The sequence below is a fragment of the Sminthopsis crassicaudata genome, chromosome 2 (genome assembly GCF_048593235.1).
Source record: "Sminthopsis crassicaudata isolate SCR6 chromosome 2, ASM4859323v1, whole genome shotgun sequence".
NCBI classification, from domain to species: domain Eukaryota; kingdom Metazoa; phylum Chordata; class Mammalia; order Dasyuromorphia; family Dasyuridae; genus Sminthopsis; species Sminthopsis crassicaudata.
In genome coordinates, this window is record NC_133618.1 from 193,649,150 (window position 1) to 193,671,629 (window position 22,480).

Here is a 22,480-nt window from a genome sequence, read left to right on the forward strand (position 1 = left end):
AAATCACCACATTGGTTTGTTGAAACAACTTAATAATTGCTAGGTAAATAGAATTAATTTGTAACCAAATGTCAACAATGTTAATTTTCTAAATTATACTACTATGTGAAAATGTGTTTTAAATTCTTAAAATAGATACTGATCAAACTTAAGACCTACTAAGAAATAAAATTAATGAATAAAGTGATATCACCCCGGGGGTAATGACTTATTATTACTGTATTAGGCCTTAGGCAGGGAATCTTAACTTTCATGTGTAATGCCTACAATAGATTTTTCAGAGTAATATTTTTAAACAAAATTAAGTAAAATATGTAAGTTTACAAATGTAATTAATCACAGGATAGTGAAAATAAAAATACATTTTCTCCCACTTCATGGACCTCCTGATGTTGATTAGATGAGAGAGAGACTGACAGAGAGAAAGACAGAGAGACAGAGAGTCAGAGACAGAGAGACAAAGACAGAGACAGAGAAAAGGAGGAGGAAAAAGAAGAGGAAAAGGGGGAAGAGGAGGATGAGGAGCAGGAAGAGGAGAAGAAGAAGAATGAAGGAAAGGAGGGAAGGAGGGAAAGAAAAGAAAAGAAAACTTACAGTCTTTCAAGCTTGGGAAGATGGTTGAATGATTCTGGATCTAAAGTCTCAATTTGATTAAAGTGCAGATACCTACAAAAGCAAAAAATTAAAACTATCAAAACTTTTTTGTCAGTTCTCTTTAGAATTATTATTTTCTATTATGAAAGAGATTATAAGTTAACAATAATTTTCATAGGAAATAAAAGGATCATTCAAATGTGAAGATTTAAATGAAGAGTAATACTTGTAGCTTTAAAGTTAATAAGATCAAATTTATATAAAACCCAATATTATCTTAATACAGTATCTGACTAATTAAAACTAGTCAATTTTCCCTCAAACTGGTGATTTCATTATCAAATGTGTTCGTATCTATTAATTATATTCTTTTTTAAAAATAATATTTTGGGCCACAATCAATTTTTTATTGTACTATTTTCATAGAACCTAAATAGAGCCTTGCCCATTGAATGTACTCATAAAATATTTGTTTGTTTGAATTGTGGTTAGTTGAGTTCAGAGAGATAGTTGATTTTGCATAGGAAGTAATAATATTACGCTATTTTGAGTTATAGTAAGAAAACAAAAGCATCCAGCACCAGAAATAATAGTCCTTCTTTCCTTTGCCTTGTTCCAAACACATCTAGAGTATTGTATTCAGTCCTGGGCATTAAAATAAAATAAAGAGAATCCAGAATTCTCTCAATAATGTCTCCTAAAGAGCAGGTGAAAAAAATCAGGGCTGCTTGATATAAAGAACATAGAAGATATAATGCAGTTGTTATAAAAGGCAAGTGAAAGTAGGATTATACTGAAACCCCAGAGGAAACAAACATACCAAAAAATGTAATTTTTTTAAAAATTAGATTAGAATTAATGGAAAGAAAAGCTTTCACAACAATGAGAATATCTGAGAGTACTGCAGGATGTAGTAGGTTTCCCTTTACTTAAAGTCTTTAAGGAAAGGCTGACTGATGATTTATTAATGATGTTACAAAAGGAATTCTTGTGTAGGAGTAGATCAGACTAGATGGCCTCTGAGGTCCCTTCCAACCGTTTTTAAGGATTTTGTACATGCCACAGAGAATACTTTGATTATGCTTTTTGATTCAGGAAATGAAGAAATTCAAGGACAAAATACAAACTTTAATTTTGGTTAGAATGTAGCATGTACGAATGAGCAATAAACCCAATGACAGAAGAATGGATAAACAAATTATGATATTAGAATGCAATGAAATATTACTACCATTAAAAATGAAGGATTCAGAGAAGCATGAGAAGACACATAGGAGCTTATGGAGATAAAGCCAGAATTTATACACACATTTATCATAATGCAAATGGGAAAAAAAAGAAAGAAAAGAAAAACAAATATTTGTTAATGTGCCATCTTTCTCCTAGAGAAAAGATGTGGAAATATACCTCTCCTTCCTTGTTTTGTGAAGAAAAGAAACTACAACTACAAAGCATTATGCCTAATGTAAGACCCAGTTAATGTATTGGTAAGGTTTATTGAATTGCTTTTTTTTTTTATTGAATTGCTTTTTTATCCTCTTTTTAATCTTCTTTTTTATGAGAGATGGCTCAACTGGATGTGATAGCTACCAAGGTGGCTAAAGGGGCAGCTCTCCTTAGCTTAGTCACAATAGATTATGCCAATCGAGTGTTTACATTAACTTCAGCATTAAGAAAATGAGATTTTGGAGTAGAGAACTACCAGACTGCTTATGAAAGGGACAAATAGTTTAGGTAAAAACTCTCACATCAATGAGATTGGAATCAGATCCATGAGTGGCCTCTGTACTTCCTGAAAAAGATAGGAAGAACTAATCTTTTAAAAATAATAATGGTTTGTTGCATAGTAAAGGGGAAGAGAAATATTTGGAAATGAATTTAAATAAAAACAAAATATATTAGTAAAATGACAACATTTCTAAGAGTTTATTCAGCTATACAAGCAAGATTTTCTCATTTTATTGTTGGAAATGGAAATCAACTACAAGGGATAAAGGGATTTTTCAATAAACAAAAAGAAAACATGAAATATTTACATAAAATTCTCTCCTAGTTTTTTAACATCTGAGACATCAAAAACTTTTTTCTACATTAGGTTTATATAATTGGCAAAGTTAGTAATAATGGATTCCTTCCATTCAAAAAAAAATCCACAAATTGATTTCTCATTATAATACTGGTTTTGCTAAGACAGCAATATATCAGGATGTATTAAGAATCCTAATAAACAATCAAATAGTTTCTAGTAGTAAGAGATCCAATGCATTGAACTGGACTCCTTACCATAGGCACATATTCTATGGTGGCAATATTACCACTGAATTATAGTTCCATTCTGTAATTACTACTTTGCCTATTTTCAATTTCAAGAAATAAGAGATCTTTCCCAAGATCTAGCTCATCATCTGTAACCTCATCACCATGATGCTAATTAAGACCTTGACTGATAAGTTTTTTCAGCATTCTCTCCTTTCTGATTGGCTAGTACCAAATTCTTCCTAATGTCTTCCTTTTATAAAAGGTAGGAAATTAAATTTAACCACCTAACATGGTGCCTAACACACAGTATGCTTTTAATTTTATTGTATTGGAGTGGAAGGAATAATAACACACTTCCCTCAACTATATCACCCACTCTACTGGGTAATAACTTTGAAGATCTGTAACTCCAAATCTGACTTTTCTTACAATTTGCAACTTCATATTTCCAGATGCCACCTGCCTCCACCAGTAAACCCCTGTTTATTTTTAACTTTCAATATGTCCACAACTTAACTGTTTTTTTCCTAAAACTTGCAGTTTTTGACTTCACCATTTCTGTCAATGGAATAAACAATACCTATGCTGTTCTGAATTATCTGGCATTGAAACCTGATTCTTTGTCTCTGAATTCCAAATTCATTCCCCATATATGGAAACAAAAAACTCCAATTGGATTTGCTACCTAAACTAGGGATGATTACTCCGAGATGGGAGAAGGGTTACCATTTTTGTAATGAGACTAGAAGCCAAATAGTACAGTGGTACAGGCAAAGAACTTAGAATTCTTAAACTTGGGTTTGATGTTCTATTCTTCCTGTGTGACTATAGGCAAACCACAATCTCCAAATCTCAAGTTCCTCATCTGAAAAATGAAGGGGATTATATTATATGACATCTAAGGTCACTGGTCCTAAATCTATGTATGATCCTCCAATGAATAAGAGTCTGAGGAAAAGAAAGATTAGAATATATTTTGTTGTTCAGTCTTCTCAGTTATGTCTAACTCTTTGTCACCCCATTTGGATTTTTCTTGGCAAAGATACTGGAGTATTCTTCTTCAGCTCATTTTACAGGTGAAGAAACTGAGGCAAACAGGATTAAGTGACTTACTTAGGGTCACATAGCTAATAAGTATCTGAGGCCAGATTTAAACATAGGATAGTCTTCCTGACTCTAAGCCCAACATTCTATGTACTGTACCACCTAACTGCCCATTAAAAGGTATAAATTATCATAATAATAATTAATCATAATAGAGAGATGATTTCACCAGCCTTCAAATTGAGTTACAAAGCCAATTCTCAAAACACAATTTAGTAATCCTTGAATTTAACCACTTCAAAATCCCAGTCAATCAATCAACAAGAATTTTGTAAGTGCTTTGTTTCAGATACTATGCTAGACTGTAAAAATTTAAAGGCAAAAATAAAATAAAATAACTCTTGCCCTCAAGGAGCAATTTACCCAAGACACACAATATGTACAAATAAAGTGTACATAAAACAGAAACTAAAGAGATAAAAGGTAGCAAGAGAAAGAAGGCACTAGAGCAATTGGAGAGATAAGGATAAAGCTCATTTAGAAGATGACACTTGAGCTCAATCTTAAAGGAAATACAGGTGTCTTTGGCACTTCTCCTTTAGTGATATCATTTCCAGTTCTCACAATCTTACCTCCAAATCTCCTCTCTTTTTAGGTTTGTAACCTGATAATGTTTCCTTAGGAAGATAGTTTGAATTGGTTCCTATCCCTGAATTTTATCCATGCTACAATTAAGAAAACCCAAGCCAAGTGCTTCCTCCTCTAAGAAGTCTTGAGTCCCCTAGAGTAAGAAATGTCCTTTCTTCTTAGGCTTAATATAACCCATAGAATGTTCTAATGCACTCCTCAAGTATTTTTGTATGTTATATGTACAGTCTATGTTTGATCCCTCTTGCTAGATTGTAGTCTATAAGGGGATAGGGAATAATAGGTTTTAGCAAAGATTTTTATTTCAATGCTGAATGCTTTATAATGCACTTACATATAGAAGGCACTTAATAAGTGTTGATAAGGTCATGAGTGTTCAGCAATAAGGATCTTTAGTTGGTTTCAATTTGGGACAATTAGGTAGCACAGAGAATAGGATATTAGGCTTAGAATTAGAAAGATCTGGGTTCAAATTTAGTCCCAAACATCTACCAGTTGTTAACTCTGAGCAAATCACTTAACTTCTGTTTGCCTCAGTTTCTTCAAGTGTAAAATGAGGATAATAACAGCACCAGGATTGTTGTGAAAATAAAATTATGTTTATAAGTTGCTTGACATAGTGCCTCACATAAATTTCACTATTGTTATTATTTTCATTTTTATTCAAATATATCTATTCTTAATATCCTTTAATATCCTTTCTCAAATCAAAAATGCCTGATTTTTCAAATGGTCTCACACACACAATTCATTAGAACCTAAGCCCTGTCTTTCTTTTATTTTTGTGAAGTAATTGGGGTTAAGTGACTTTCCTAGGGTCACACTGCTATAAAGTGCTAAGTGTCTGAGGCAGAACTTGAACTCAGATCTTCCTGACTCCAGGGCCAATGCTCTATCCATTATACCATCTAGCTGCTCTTGTCAGTATGTGACTGAGAAAGAACATTACAGACATGGAAAGATGCCTGAAGACAAAGAATGTCATTGGTTGATCTTTGCTATTTCATTTACACTTTCAAAATTAAAAATCTCTCTGATTATGTCTTATTAAGCAGATTGCAGTAGGCAAGCAATAAACTTCAGTAAAACCATATTATCAGTGCTCAAATGGCTATGTGAAGAAAATAAAAAAAACATTCTTACATAGTAATTTTTAGACAGTAATTCTCTAATTGACTTCATATACAGAATTCTTTCGAATGGGAATATTATTCCATGAAATTTTTCTGAAAAATATTTTGTATTCATTAACATATACATTGGAAAATATTTCGGTCATTGTCATTGGAGATGATCATAACATACAGTTAGTTGTTTCTCATTAATGTAGTTTCCTGCTTAAAAAAACTGATTGAAATATTTGGAAAATATTATAGCAGCATTTTTGTAGTAGCAAAAACACTAGAAGAAAACATCATTTGGAGGATGGCTTAAAACCACTAATAAATGATTGAGACTAAAAATGAATTCAGAGAAAGTTGGGAAGACATCTTTACAAAATGGAAAATTCATGACCATGAGAACAAATTACTTGATGACAACAATAACATAAAGAAAAACAACATAGAAAGATTCCAAAATTGTTTAAAACAAAGACTACTTTAGATTTAAAAGTAGTGGTGATGAAGCATCATCAGAAAAGTAGTGAACTATGCTGTGTGATTATTTTGTTTAGTGATGCTTATGTGTTATAAGACAAAGTTCACTACAAAGTAGCAATAATTTTAAAAAGAAATTTAAAATATGTTTATAAGATTTTAGTACAAGAAACTAGATATATATTAAATGGTTGTATCCAAATAAATCTGATACAAAAAGCTTATATATTGTCTTCTATGCATGTCAACCAAAAGATGTTGAGCTGTTTTATTAAAATTCCCTTTTGTTCAATGACAAAATCTTCAAATACATCCAACAAGTCTCTTTTAACTGAGTCTTTAGAGAGTCACAATTTATCAACTTCAGTGAACAAATGAGTAAACGCAATCAAAAGACTTTTCCAAAATGAAATCATTCTACAAAATATTCAGTAAAAAAAAAAAAAACCCACATGGTAAGTCTATTCAATAATAATTGACTCACATTTTCAGATGAAAAGTTTAAAATTACAAAGAGTCTTTCATCCCCATTCAATGTTCATATACTATCTGTTATGGAGTCAACATGAAACCTCTCACTCTCCCTACTCTCTATGCTCCTTCACTAAGTGGCATCCCATAGAATCTGTGTGAAACTGAGTTTAAGTTCTCTTGACCATTTCCCATGAGCTTGGTGTTTTTGGATTCAACCCTAAATGACCTAGAATTTTCAAATGACATTTTAGAATGATATAGTGATCTTTCAGGATCTGTCATAGCAGCAGAGAAAAGGGGATATATCAAAAGAGGATTAGCCACTGAGCTACCCACTTGGCTCAGATAAGGGAAAATTCAAAGAAAAGACAAAAAGAATTCCTCACTTGGCAGGCAAGGAGAGAGCAAAACTGCATATTGATTCTCTGTTTAAAATCTACTGAGTGACGACTATCCTCTGACTCATACTCTTGTGACACATTCCCCTTGTCCCAGCTATCAGCCCAGGGACCAAGGGATTTCTTCACTAACCCAAAGCAGTGAAGAAAATATTCTTCACCATTGACCCAGAGGACATATGTCTTAGTAGAAGAAGCCAAAAGAGCTTAGTTCATCTTCACATGGGCTCCATGAGAACTGATGTAGCAAGAACACATCAGAGAAAAGTTTTGTGATTATCCCTCCATTACATGTGAATACAACTACTATAATAAGATTTGTTTATATATCTCCTTCTTCCCCACCCTATCCTCACACCCCCCCACCCCAACCCAGATTCCCAAGAATTACAGGAAATTACAAAAGAATTAGAAAAGGAAATTACAAATGTGTAGACACCACGAAAAGCAACAAATGACATTGGTCAAATTTTGCTACTTCACAAACAAGTACATGATTAAAGGCCTGCTTATTTCATATCCCAATGAGCATATATGTGTAAGCATGCAAAGAATAAGCATGAGTCAAAGCCACACACTTTCCCCATTGAAAAGCAACCAAGTAGAATATATGACTAAAGGTAGAGCATGGGAAAGAAGGATGGCACTTACAGTTGCTCTAGAGAGGCAAGTCCTTTAAATGCTTGCCTGTCAATTGACTGGATTTCATTCTTGTATAAATAGCTGAAACAAGAAACATTGGGGAATATTAGTACACACACAAGACCTGACAAGGTGGAAAAAGAAGAATTAAGTTGACACATAAAGACAGTTTTAAAATGAACAATTGAATGAGGGAAACAAATGTGATGTTTGCACAGTCACTCCCTCCCCACTTTCCAGAAGAAAAACATCATGAGATGAAGACTAAACATGCCCAAAGGGGAGGGAAAGGGAAGGGAATAAAACTAAACAGTTTCCTAGAAGTCAAACATTTCCCATGGGCTACCACAGGAGCTCCAGAATGGTCAATTCTATTGCCCCCAAGTGGTTTTTAATATATGAGTCTAAAGCTCAAAATCAACTGAAAATTCCCAACATACATAAAAACAAACAAAAATAGCCATAAAATAGAAATATGCCATATAGTTCTATTCCTGGCACTTTGATAGTTTTTAAGTACTCAGGAATATATATTGGTAAATCAATTATGTCAAAGTTCAAAATAGTGCCTAAAAATGCCAGCACTAGACTTCCAATAAAATCAAATTGGCATAATTAAAAAAAATTAGCAAATAACTAGTGAAACTGTCTTAGCCTAGGAGCTAATGAAATCTTAAAAATCTAGATACTGTCAAGCCTACATGCTCATCTCTTATTAAATGACATTAACTTCAGACGTGGACCTATTTTTGCATGAATATCTTAAATAAGATATTCCTAACCTTATCTATTATTGAAAAATCTAAATGATTCAACAAAAGTGTAGTAAGTGTCTAATGCCTGCAAATTTCTGTTAGTCCTTTTGGAGAAATTCTGACTACTGTGTCTACTTTGTTTTCACTATCATGCATACTTATATGCATGCATACCTATGTGCATATACACCATGAACAGACATTCAGGTATGAGAGGTATGTGTGTGTGTGTGTGTGTGTGTGTGTGTGTGTGTATACATACTCAATATAGGAGAACCACTAGAAAAATGGACAGGTTACTCATGAAGGAATTTTGACCTGAAATATTTGGATTTTTTTTTAACCTTGAGCTTACAGAAATGATTCCTAGTCAACTATAAGTCTTTAATTTCTAGTGGGACAGTTCCACAAGTCCGAGGAACTCAATTTGAGTTTCCCCTTAGAGATGAAGCAAGTTTTCTTTTTCTCTTCAATTTTGCTACTTGTTTTATTTCATTTTCACTGCTGTTTTTCCTTAGCTTTTTGAGTTGAAAAAGGTTCTCAGGAATACTGGTGGTTGGTTTTTGAGGGGGCATAATGAGTGGAATGAAAAACATAGAGTCATAAAGACCTAAATTCAAATCCTACATTAGATACTACTTTGTGACTGAACAAAACTAGGCCTCAAATTCCTCACATGATAAAAGAGGGAGTAGATTCAATTACCACTATGTTTTCCTTTTAATTCTAAATCTGTGATAGTTTTATGAACTGTCTCCAATTATTAGAGATGTTGCACAATTTTTTTTCAAAATAAAATAAAATTTAATTCATTGTAATTTGGAAAGATAAATCTTCAAAATAAAGTTAAGCTAAACTTCCTAAGGAAAAAGAAAATAACCAAACCAGTCTCTGAGAGGGGACTACAAATTTCTAATTAAGTAAAAATCAAACCTACATTTAAGATCCAAACATTCTTTTACTTTACCTTTAAAGAAGGGGAATGAAAAGTGTAAAGAATTAAAACAATGACAGGAAAGGGAGTTTAAATGAAAAATCCTTTGGCATACCAAGATCTCCCTGGTTCAATGTCTCATTTATAATTAAGACCCTGAAGCACTAAACTCCCATGTACCATTAAAAACAACAAATGAGCACATTTATTTTTAAACAAAAGATATAGAGTTTCATACTGAGGTTTTTAAACAAGTAACTATCTGCTATTTCACTTTGGATCCTTGCTAAATTTCTTTATTTACCAGAATCAATCTTTGCTATACTTGGTCTTCAAATAGGAATATCTTTTTGAGTATTAGGCACAGTGAATAAATTTTAATTTCATCAAAAGTTTCATAACATCACCTTATATCTTCATTATATTTAATAATCAAGAAATTTACTAGGTCTGATACTAGCAATTGATATGACTAAATGGCACTGAATAAGTAATACCCAGATTTGAATGGACCTATTCTTGATACAGGGATTAGTCTGGACAACTCTTTTAGGAATAAAAACTTCCTAAGATTTTTTTTTCTTTTTCTTTTCTTTCTTTCTTTCTTTTTTTCTTTTTTTTTTTTTTTTTTTTTTTTTTTTTTTTTTTTTTTTTGATTTCAGCCTAGGTTTCAGAGTTGTTATGAGGAAAGTATTTCTTCTTTCATTCTTTTTTTTTTTTAAATTATATACCACTTGTGTGATTTCCTTGGTGCTAGCAGAAATGCCAAATCCCAACAACTGAGCTAGATTAACATACAGTTGGGAAATGTTCAATGAAATAAACAAAATACAATGCAAAGAAATAATATTAATTTCCAAGTTATTTGTGAGATGGGTTTTTCTTTTTCTTTTTTTTTAATTTTATAATTATAAATTTTTGACAGTATATATGCATGAGTAATTTATTTTATAACATTATCCCTTATATTCATTTTTCCAAATTTTTCCAAATTTTCCCTTCCTTCCCTCTACTCCCTCCCCTAGATGACAGGCAATCCCATACATTTTACATGTGTTACAGTATAACCTAGATACAATATATGTGTGTAAATCCAATTTTCTTGTTGCACGTTAAGTATTAGATTCCAAAGGTATAAGTAACCTCGGTAGATAGAAAGTAGTGCTAACAATTTACATTCATTTCCCAATGTTCCTTCTCTGGGTGTAGTTGTTTCTGTACATCATTGATCAACTGGAAGTGAGTTCAATCTTCTTTATGTTGAAGATATCCACTTCCGTGAGATGGGTTTTTCTGACATTTCAAAAATATTTTTCCAATTACATGTAAAACATTTTTATATTTGTATTTTAAAATTTTGAGTTCTAAATTCTCTCCCTCCCTCCATTTCTTCCCTTCTCCTCCCCCACCATTGATAAGGAAAGCAATAACTGATTTAAGTTTTACACATGCAATCATGCAAAACATGTTCCCATATTATTCATGTTGTAGAAGAAAGCACAAGCCAAAAGAAAAAATAATAAGGAAAGAAAAATAAAGTTCTTAAAAAGTAAATTTTGATCTGCATTCAGGCTCTATCATTCTTTCTCTGGAGGTAGATAGCATTTTTCATGATGAGTTTTTCAAGATTATCTTAGATAAATATATTGTTGAGACTAGCTAAATCATTCTTTGTTGATTATTATTCAATACTGCTGTTACTGTGTAGAATGTTCTCATAATTCTGCTCATCTCACTTTGAATTAGTTTATGCACATCTTTCCAGGTTTTCCTGAAAACATACTGTTCATTATTTCTTATAGCACAATAGCATTTCATCACAATCAAATTACTACAACTTTTTCAGCCACTACCCAGGTGATGGACAGGTCCTCAATTTTTGAAAAAGAGCTGCTATAAATATCTCTGTATATATAGGTCCTTTTCTTTAAAAAAATTTCTCTTTCAAATACAGGTCTAGTAGCAGGCACTGCTGGATAAGAGGATCAGCACAGTTTTTAGCCCATCGGGCACAGTTCCAAATTGCTCTCCAGAATAGCTCAATCAGTTCACAACTCCACCAACAATGCATTGGTGTCCCAATTTTGTCATATTCCCACCAACATTAGTCATTTTCTTTTTCTGTTAAACAATATGATAGATGTGAGATGGTGAATTGTTTTAATTTATATTTCTCTAATTAATAGTGACTATATATATTTATGTGTATTCATATGACTATGTATAACTTTTATGTCTTCATCTGAAAACTGCCTTTTCATATATTTGACCATTTACTAATTGGGGAATTAATTTTATTCTTATAAGTTTAATTCCATTTTATATAAATCTGAGGTGTTTATCAGAGAAATAATGTGAATTCTTCCCTCCTCCAGCTGTCTGCTTTCCTTCTAATTATGTCTATATTAGTTTTATTTGAGCAAAAAAAAAAATGTCTATCATCTCTTTGGTCATAAATTCTTCCCTTAACCATAGAACTGACCAGTAAACTATTCTATGCTCCTGTGATTTATGTTGTTACCCTTTATGTCTATATCATGTAAACTACTCTGCTATCCTCTTCCATTTTATGGATGACTTCATCTTATTCACATTATTTCCCCATATCCTATTTTTTCACATTTTTCTTCTCTCTCCTTTTATCATATCCCTCTTCAAAAGTGTTTTGCTTCTGACCACTACCTCTCCCAATATACCTTCCCAGTAAGGTATAATTAGATCTATTTCTATTTAAGTTTGGCACCACTAATGTAGTGAACTAATAAGAAATTCTCTTCTCCTTTCTCCTTTTCCTCCTTTATCTCCCCTCCTCTATTTGTTCCCTTTAGAAACTATGCTAAAATTCATAGTAATTTAATGATAATTAATAATAATTGTGGTAATCAAAGTTCACAAAATCCTTTTTACACATATTACTTCATTTAACCATAGATGAGGGAGTTTCCAGGATTATTAAGGTGGCTTGCTTTGGGTCACAGAACCACTATGTTTGAATTTGTCTCACAGGCAGAAATTTAATCTAGACTCCCTGACCCAAAAACCATCTTCTTTATAGATTATATTCTTCTGTCTCTTGGACTATAATGATGATGATGGTAGTCCTGTGAACATGCCAGCAGCTATAATGATATCTATAAGAATTAAGAGGGGCAGCTAAATGGTGAAGTGGATAGAGTATCAACCCTGGAGTCTGGAGGATCTGAGTTTAAATTTGGCCTTATACACTTAACACTTTCTAGCTATATGAGCCTGGGTAAGCCATTTAATCCAATGCCTGACCAAAAAAAAAATTTGTCTATAAGGATTAAAGTCATTCTATAAAGAACTAAAGGAAGGAGCACTCCCCTCTTTACCTGAGGACAACATTCTGATATAAGCACTATATTTTAGGTAAATCTAGAGGAATTTTTAAATTTCAAGGGGGAATGAATATTTATCCTATAATCATATAATGCTTTATTTAGAAAAAAATTAAAGGATAATACATTATTCTGCTCTAGCCTTTTTATTCAAAAACTAGACAAATAAAAATCCTCAGTAAAGGTCTTCCTTAATTTGAGAAAATGTTCCACTAACACTGATCTGGCTGACTGCTACAGAGGGAAAAATATACTTGTATCCTGAACTTCAAGTTTAATAACTAAAATCATTTTTGCTTTGTATGAAGTAAATTTATTACTAAAGCAAATTTTCATTTTAATATGTTTCATTAATTTATATTGTTCACAGAATGGCATGGTCTTCTTTAATGTTTCTAATCTGTGTTATTTAGGATTTCAGTATATCGAGTGGATAGTTGAGTGGACAACACTTTATTTCTTGTTTCCCAAATAAAATAATCTGAAGAAAAGGTTAACGTTACTGAAATGCCCCTCCAGTCCTTTTCTTTAATTTTTCATTAAAGAAAAAAAAATCACACAATTCAGAGTTAGAAGAGATTCCAGGGACCAATTTTTTTTTCAATCTATTGAACAAGAATCCTCTTTACAAAATGTCCAAATAATCTTCCATCTCTTTACTCACAGACTCCTATTAAGGGAGATGTGTATTACCATTCTACTCTCAAAGACCTTGAATTCTGCTTTTAAAAAATTCCAACTATCACACTGAAATCTGCCTCTTTTACATTTGATTCCTGTAGCAGTTTGCTTTCTCATGTTAGAGAACAAATATAAATGCTCTTGACATGAAGGTTTGAAATATTTGAAGAGAACTCTCATATCTCCCCTCTTAAGTTTATTCCTTTCTAGGCTAAACTTTCCTACTTCCTTCTGTCAATCTTCATATGGCATGAGTTCAAGATCCTTCACTATCCTGGTGACCCTCTTCTAAATGTTTGGTTTAAAATTAAACTACATAAACAAACAAAAATAACTGAAATATTAAAAAGTCTAACTTCATGTAAGAAAGGGGGCAGAGAATCCCTTCTAGAAACTATAAAATATCTAGTTGAACAAAATTAAAGTCACATTTAAGGTTCAAATATGCCTGTTTTTTTCTTTACTATTTCTTCTCTTGAATATAAATATCACACTGAATCCTCAAACCCACATAAGAAACTTTTATCTTAACTTTGTAAGCTACATTTGCAAGTAACTGCCCAGACAGATAAATTGTATAGGTAATCCTTGAGGTTGTAATAGATGAGTGCTGAATAAAAGAGGCATCATGGCACCATAGATTGTGAGCCTGGGTACAAGTGCTGCCTCTGACAATGAATCTGGGTAAATCATTTAACCTTTCATTGCCCCCCACAGAATAAGTCAATAAATCACAGAATAGGTGTGACCTAAACTTATAAAAGTTTCCTCACAAGGAATTCCCCACACCAGTAAAAGTACAGTTTTGATCTTCAAAAAGCAAACAAAAATTAAGTTATAAGTACAAGTCAAAATAATTCAGGTCAAATCTGACCTTGCAGAAATAATGTCATGATAAGAATTAAAATCCCAACTAATAATCTGACTCTTTATAGTGATGACATATACAAGTCATCAATCAATTATTAATTTTTTTTGTTGTACAATAATTTCAGTTGTTTCTTATTCTTCATATCCCTATCTGGGATTTTCTTGGCAAAGATACTTGAATGGTTTGTCATTTCTTTCTCTAATGGATCTTAATAGCAATATGTAGTTTTCTACATCAACATTGGTCCACAGGAATCTTTCTGTACAGTTTAGTGGCTCTTTTATATTTGAATTTGCTGCCATTGATCTAAGCCAAATAGTGATATTACAAATAAAGAAAATGAGGTACAGAAATCTTACTTAAGGTGACTTACAATGAATAGATTATAAACATTAAAGCCAAAAATATAAATGAATTTTCCAAGATTCCACCCACATCAGAAGAGAATCGAACTGAGGTCCTTGGACTCCAAATCCAGTAGTTCAAGAACTATTAATTCTTGAACCAAAAGAAATTTCCTAGTTAGGAGAACTGTTGAGAGCATTTCCAAAAGTCAGCTGAATGGGCTCAATAAGCTAAGTAATCTGTAAGCCTTCAATGTTGTGTCATAAAAATAACATCAGTACTATTGCCAACAGTAACTGCTAAGTTACTGTGTCTATATATAATTGGATACAATTTGGTTTCTAGGTTACAAAAGGGACTAACTTACAACTTGTTTTAGCACAAATTAAGCAGACTTCCTTATGGGACCATTGGTAACATTTTTATTTCCTATTTTTAATAAAATTTAATCATAAAATAACATATTTTATGATATTTCAGTATTTCACTTGAACAATATGAATGCACAGAACCAAGAGAGAATTTATATCCCTTACACAAGCAGTGTGATGCAGCGAAAAATGATGAATTTATTGGAGCCATGGGACTCGAGTTTGAATTCTTGTTCCATCACATTATCTTGAGCAAATTGTTTAACTCCTCTTGAGCCTCTGTTTCTTATACAAGGCTGGGGTTGAAATAAGATGATCTCTAAACTCTACTTCCAATGACCTCATAAAAGTGAACTCATATGAAGATTCATCTTCTAAATGCACTTTTGTTCTAAACATGTAACATGTAACATGGTATAAAAAGTATCTGAAATTAAAAGGCTCTAAACTATATTACCCTGAGCTATATCTCTTGAAATATATTATCTCACAGTTTCTCAAACATTCTATCAACAAGGTCCATGGGACTGGTGTCATTGAAGCTGTGGAAATTCAAATGATAGACAAAATCCAGTGTAGTGGCTTCTAAGCTTTTTGTGACATGAACCACTTTGAAAGTCTGCAGAAGCCTATAGTTCCCTTCTCAGAATAATATTTTTAAGCACTTAAATAAAATACATAGGACTATGAAAGGAAATCAAATGTTAATGAAAATAAAGGTGCGATTTTTCCCATCCAAGTTTATATACTCCCTGATATCACTCCAGAGAAGTCTCGTGGTTTCAGGGATCCCAGGAATGATCCCCATGATCCACTGGAAAATTTTTCAAACATCTAAACTACAATTACTATGCCTTTCTGTATTCCTTTCAGCCCTCTTTGACTTGCTCCTTCTTCCTCCACTTTTCTCCCTCAGTAGTGCTCGTTTTCCATGATCAAAGATCACTGCATTGATATTACTTATTCTCTTCTTTTCAAAGGAAAGAGAGGGCCAGGACTGCTAAAAAGGAATAAAGTAGATAAAGTACAGGGAAACATGACAAAGATAGAGAACTATAGTTTTAAATTAATATTTTATCTAAGATGCAATTTCCATGCAAGTGTTGTATGATTTGCTTTTTAAAAGATAAAAGCTGCATTCTGGGAATTATGAAGCAGTAAAAATAAGCTTTGAATTTGCCAGCTGCCTATAAAAACATAAATGGATGATTTAGTTATACCTAAGCAGCATTATTCCTGTTACCTTCCTTTAAATCCTTCCCTGCTGCCTTATCACAGTATGAAGATGGCTCAAAGTTTATCAACATAGTACACAAGTCAAGTTTTATTTGGTGTTAAAATGGCACTTTATGCATCCGCCTGACAATGCATTATATCTCTCTCACTGCCTCTTGATAAGTCCGATAATGTTACCTATCACCAGAGGACAAATCTAATTACAATCCAAAAGTTTCCTCATTGCAAGATAGGCATCAGGGTCACCAAATTTTCAGCTATAGCAATAGGTGGAAACCATCTTATAAAGTATGAAGGATTGCAATCTCATCTGTGAGAAGCATTCCCACAATGAAATTTGGAGGGAACATATCAACAGTTGAATGGGACACTTTGAAATCAACTAATATCTCTTCCTTATTTTACAAATGAAGGAACTGAGATCCATAGAAGTTAAAATATTTTTATAAGGTCAAACAAGAAGCAAAAAAAAAAAAAAATCACAGAGGAACTACTAATAATAATGTCCTTTCCACTAGAAAACCGTGAATCCCTCAATTAATAAAATGCCATGCTACACGAGTGGCAATAGTTTAATATAACTTAAATCACATTAGAAATTAGCAAAACATATAAAATATCCTAGAAAAAATACAACATATTTTATTTTCAAATATTTGCATAAAATAGTTATATTTGAATAAACAAATAAAAATTGAACTCTGATGTAGAACTGTTATTGCTGACTTTCAATTATTCTTTGACCCTAATAATATGCAAAGAATCCATGCATAAGAAAAAATACAACTAAAACTATAAATGAAACAACTAAAGAAGTTAGAAAAAAGGAACCAAAGTTTTTAGGGGAAAGTGAGATTGAATAAAAAGGATTCAGTTAATTAAAGTAAAAGTCCTGAGTTATCATCTTAATAGCTGTTTACATTTTTCCTGATGGGCTGAAAATCAAAACTCTGGCACCAATACAAATAAGGATAAACAAAACATATGCTATTAATTGCAATAAATACAGATAAATAAGTCTCTAATCTGCTTTGGAGCCTTAACTTGAACTTCAGACTGTTGTTCTTTTCTTAATCCTCCCTAATTATAGTGCCTATTAATTTGGAACACAAATGCTTTTTTCCTCCTATGGTGAGAAAAAGGATGGAGAGGTTCTAAAAAGCAAAAGGTTATTCAATGAAAAACAGAAAATGAAATTAAAAAAAAAAGTAAACATAATTAAGATGACTATAAATCTAAGATCTTCAACTTGTTGATAACTTAACTTGGTGGAATAATTGTGAAAGTTTGAAACCTATGCAAACAGACACAAATATGTGTGTATACATGCACATATATTATGTGTATAGTGCCTGTTTGCATATATAAATAAATACATATTTATCAAATATACATGCTTATATATTTATATTTTTCTATTACATATTGGCTATATTCACTTTGAATATATGTAATAATATATTATGTATTATGTGTGTAATATATTTAATAGTATTACACACACATACACATATGAATATATATTGGCATATACATATATATACACACACACATACATACATATATCTGTGAACAAGTTCAGTTTCACTAGAGTATTATGATTAAAAAAAAAAAAGCTATCACCCTAAACTGTAATTAACACTGTCTCATGCCCACAATTTCAAAATACTCAATTTAGGATCATATGGACTAAAAAAAAACTAATATTATTCCCCTAGGATTTATAAAATGCTTGATGGAATATCCTTTTTAAATTGTTCTGTCTATAAATTTAAAGCAAGAGAATATTCTCAAATATCTTATAATATGGGAAAGCATCAAACTTTATTTTTCAAATATCTATTTTTCTGAAGTAGCCAACAAAATTGACACATGGACCATTGTATCCCCAGAACCTGTGTGTATCTGAAATCTAAAATAAAACCCATGAATATTGGGTCAATTATATAGAAGCATGGAATATTCCCAGGATAAAGAGGGAGGGATAGAAAAATTACATAGCAAAATATTTTTAATCTCCAATATTTTCACATTAAATTTAACATTTTAAAAAGGAAATTTTTCTTCATCTGATTCAAAATTATGTAGAATTCCAGTCATGGGGAAAAATATTACAGAGGAACTACTAATAATAATTATTACTATTTGATCTTTAATCAACCTATTTTATCAAAGGTTTATGATCAAATAACTAAAATTACTAAAACATATTATGTATATTGTAGTAGTCCATCCTAACAATCTCTGATACAATCTTTAGCCAGCTTCTAAAGATAGATTAGAATAGAATTCCATATATCATATTTAATTATAAAAATTTAAACAATCTAAAAATTGATCATATAACTCCTTGAATTAATGGTTTAAAAACTTACAGATATTTTAAATTTTCCAAATCTTCAAATGATCCACTTGGTATTCTTTTAATCTGATTGTTGTTAAGAAGCCTATACAGAGAAAATGAAAGAAATCACAGTAATTATTTTCTTGAGATAGTAAACAATTGAAGCCTTAGAAGGAAACTTATTATTAGTGTTCAAAGAAAAAAACAAACTTTTAACCTATTAACTTTAACATAGAATCAAATAATTTTTGATGTATAAAGATGTGACCCCTTCAATTTACAGAAAGCTCAAAGAAGAGAAATAACTTGCCAAAGATCACACTCCTAGTATAGTAGCAAAGTAAAATAATAAAGATTATTTTATAGATGTTTTTCTTCATTCTTAAAAAATGTGATAATACTAACTTAATAGATTAGGAAAAATTATGTTAAAAGATTCTTATGATTTTGTTAACATTCAAATTTTGTTTCACTAGCTAAATTATTTCCAATATGTCCAAACTTCAACTTGTGCTATTTTTTGAGCTCAACTACAGAATTCTGAATAGGTAGCCCTGTACCTGCAATGGTCAAATTTGAATAGAGGTGAACTTCGGTTTTCTCAAGGTATTATGCTGACAGAATGATAGCTATAGCAAATTTAATCCAAGCTAAAGTATGAAGAAATGACAATTTCTCAGGATCTCAGTTTCTTCTTCTTCTTTTTGAAAGAAGGGAGTGTTTGGAAATAAATGATTGCTAAGGCCCCTTTCAAAGCTAATGTTTTGGATTTCTAGGATTCCTGACTGAGAAATAAACTATAAATCTCTCATCTAAATATCACCCCACTTGTTTCATCACTAGGACTTGATGAAGACCATTATTTAATGAATTTTTCTTTTGCTTTATTGGGGGAGGAGGGTGTGCCAGAGGGAGAGTGAGAAATCCATGAACTCAGATCTTTAAAGGGATTTAATCTACTTTAGTAGAAAGGATCTACTTGGATTTTTTGAAAGATTGAAGTTAAAGAATCCAAAATCATTGGCAAGTTGATTTTCAAAATAACCATCATTAGACATATACACTAAGCAATATAATATATATATATAAATATATATATATATATATATAGTTTCGTTATTATAGAATTAGAAAGAACCCTCAAGTCAAACCTTATTTTATAGATGAAGAAACTGAGGTCTAGGTAGCTAACATGCCAGAACTATATTAATAGCAGGTTGAGACTAACAATTCAGGATTCTGACTCTCAACCCATGATAATAGATACCAATAAACCCAAAAGCACTATATAAACATAAGGTATTATTAATATTGCAATTTCTAGATTTCACTGCTTTGTAGGATAATAAAAAACTAATTATCTTTTTAAATAACAAAAATTTCATTAATTATTCAAAAAAAATTTCAACTTACAACGTATTCAAGTTTTTCAGCCGCTTAAATGTTCCAGGCTGGATTTCTCTAATTCTATTAAATCGTAAATCCCTGTAGAAAAATAAGAACATCAATTTTATTTATCCTTTTTTTTTTTAATGGGGAAGGAAGCTGGGAGATTCAAGGACAGTAAGTTAAAGGTAGATCAATAATTATGCACCTATGGATTTGATACATACAAATGTGTGCAAGTTTTTTTTTTTACTAATATTTCATCTGTCCTCCTATCTTGCATGTAATCTTGAAAGAGCAAAGAATCTATCAACAAAAAGCAAATTCCAACAGTTCTTTCAAGCTGGAAAAGATTACAACTGTGATGACCAAGTACCCATTATCCAAGGATCAGACTAGTTAAAGTTTAGAAAAAACTAGCCATCAGGTGGTTGTTTTTTTCTTCCTTATCAACTCACAAATCCTAAAGTACTAGAATGTTCATCCAAGAAAGAAATATTCATAACAAAAAATCTTGGATCCTTGAAGTAGGTTGTTTTTGTTTTGTTTCGTTTTTTAACATAATCACTTTAAAACTCAATGCCCCAGTAAATCTGAAGAATGGGTAACACCTTCCCAATAGAGAAGGCAGACAGGAGTAACACATTATTCTGAAAAAGAAGCTCAATCAAAACAGCCAAAGCAGCTGTGTAAATTGTACAGCCTCTTCAGATTTCTCTCTAATATTTTTTCATTCCTGAACTTTAAGCAGACAGGCATCCCATCATCTGATAAGAAATTTAAGCCTTAATCCTTTGGAAACATGAGACAGATTAAGCCAGAAAAACAGATGCCATACAGAATATATGTTTTTATCATTATTACTATTATTAGCTCCTGACATGAATTTCAAACAGCTGTACCAGACCTTTAAAACTGTCTAAAATCATTAAGACAAAATGTGAAATCCAGAGGTGCAACCCAATGTATTTAAGAGATTAGTGTCTTAAAAAAATAATAAAGTGAACTTGGGAATGGAATCAATATTCCATTAAAAAACAACCAATAAATTAATTAGCCCTTATTTATGTGGTATTAACAAAAATTAGAAGGAAATGATAGGAAAATAAAACAAGTTACATTCAAAATAACTACAAATGTATGCAAAAATGTATGAAATGTCAAGAGAGGTAACCTACATTCAGAATTTATACAAATCCAACTACAGAAAGTGTTTAATTTTTAAGGGAATATTTTTAAAAGAAAGAAGGGAAGATTGAAATAATAGAAAAGATAAACAGTACTTCTGAATGAACCAATTACCATATAATAAAAATGAGAGTATTACCTAAATTAACATATAGATTTAATACTTCACTGATAAAACCACCAAAGAGATACTTTATTGAATGAGAAAAAATTACAACAAAATTGAAATGTTCATGAATAATCAGTTGGGTTTTTTTCTTCTGTAGCTTTTTTCTTAATTTTATTAAAGCTTTTTATTTACAAAGCATATGCATGGGTAATTTTTCAACACTGACCTTACAAAACTTTCTGTTCCAAATTTTTCTCTCTTTCCCCCCACCTCTTCCCCTAGATGGCAGGTAGTCCAATATATGTAAAATATGTTAAAATCAGTTAAATCCAATATATGTATACATATTTATACAGTTACCATTCTGCACAAGAAAAATCGGATCAAGAAGGGGAAAAAAAACCTGAGAAAGAAAACAAAATGCAAGCAAACATCAACAGACAGACTCAAAATCAAATTTTGTGGTCCACACTCAGTTCCCACAGTCCTCTCTTTGGGTGTATGTGGCTCTCTTCATCACTGAACAATTGGAATTGGTTTGAATCATCTCATTGTTGAAGAGAGCCACGTTCATCAGAATTGATCATCGTATAGTCTTGTTGCCATGTATGATGATCTCCTGGTTCTGCTCACTTCACTGAGCATCAGTTCATGTAAGTCTCTACAGGGATCTCCTGAAATCATCCTGTTGGTCATTTCTTACAGAACAATAATATTCATAACATTCCTATACTATAATTTATTCGGCCATTCTCCAACTGATGGGCATCCATTCAGTTCCAGTTTCTAGCCACTACAAAATGGGCCATCCCAAATATTTTTGCACATGTTGGTCCTTTTCCAGTTTTTATGATCTCTTTGGGATATAAACCCAATAGGAACACTACTGGGTCAAAGATTATGGACAGTTTGAAAACTTTTTGAGCATAGTTCCAAATTGCTCTACAGAATCGTTGGATCCGTTCACAGTTCCACCAACAATACATCAGTGTCCCAGTGTCAGAGATAATAATACCACTTTACTCAGCCTTCTTCAGACTATATCTGGAATAGTTCATCCAGCTTCCATTCTCACAAAGTTACTAATGAACTAGGGAAGATCCAGACAAGGGAAAGCAGAAGTTAAAAGAAAGAAATCATTCTAAGGGAGTATCAGTAAAGAAATTTGCCTGGAGGGAGAGGAGGGGGAGATGAAAGGGCAACATGGTGAAAACAGAAATTATGGTGCAGTGGAAAAAATAACA

The 22,480-nt window shown here is 31.8% G+C and overlaps 1 protein-coding gene across 2 annotated transcripts in view; it reads right to left on the bottom strand.

Moving 5' to 3' along the window:
• PXDN (peroxidasin) overlaps positions 1-22,480 on the bottom strand; it is a 147,366-nt gene that overhangs the window by 53,058 nt on the left and 71,828 nt on the right. The window contains exons 2-5 of one of the 2 annotated variants that reach the window (XM_074288006.1): positions 19,967-20,038; positions 18,585-18,656; positions 7,667-7,738; positions 595-666 (exon numbers count right to left, since the gene is read on the bottom strand). In XM_074288006.1, the coding sequence (XP_074144107.1) occupies positions 595-666; positions 7,667-7,738; positions 18,585-18,656; positions 19,967-20,038 (288 nt within the window). The remainder of the gene's footprint in view (positions 1-594; positions 667-7,666; positions 7,739-18,584; positions 18,657-19,966; positions 20,039-22,480) is intronic. The other variant, XM_074288007.1, reaches the window with a different exon arrangement.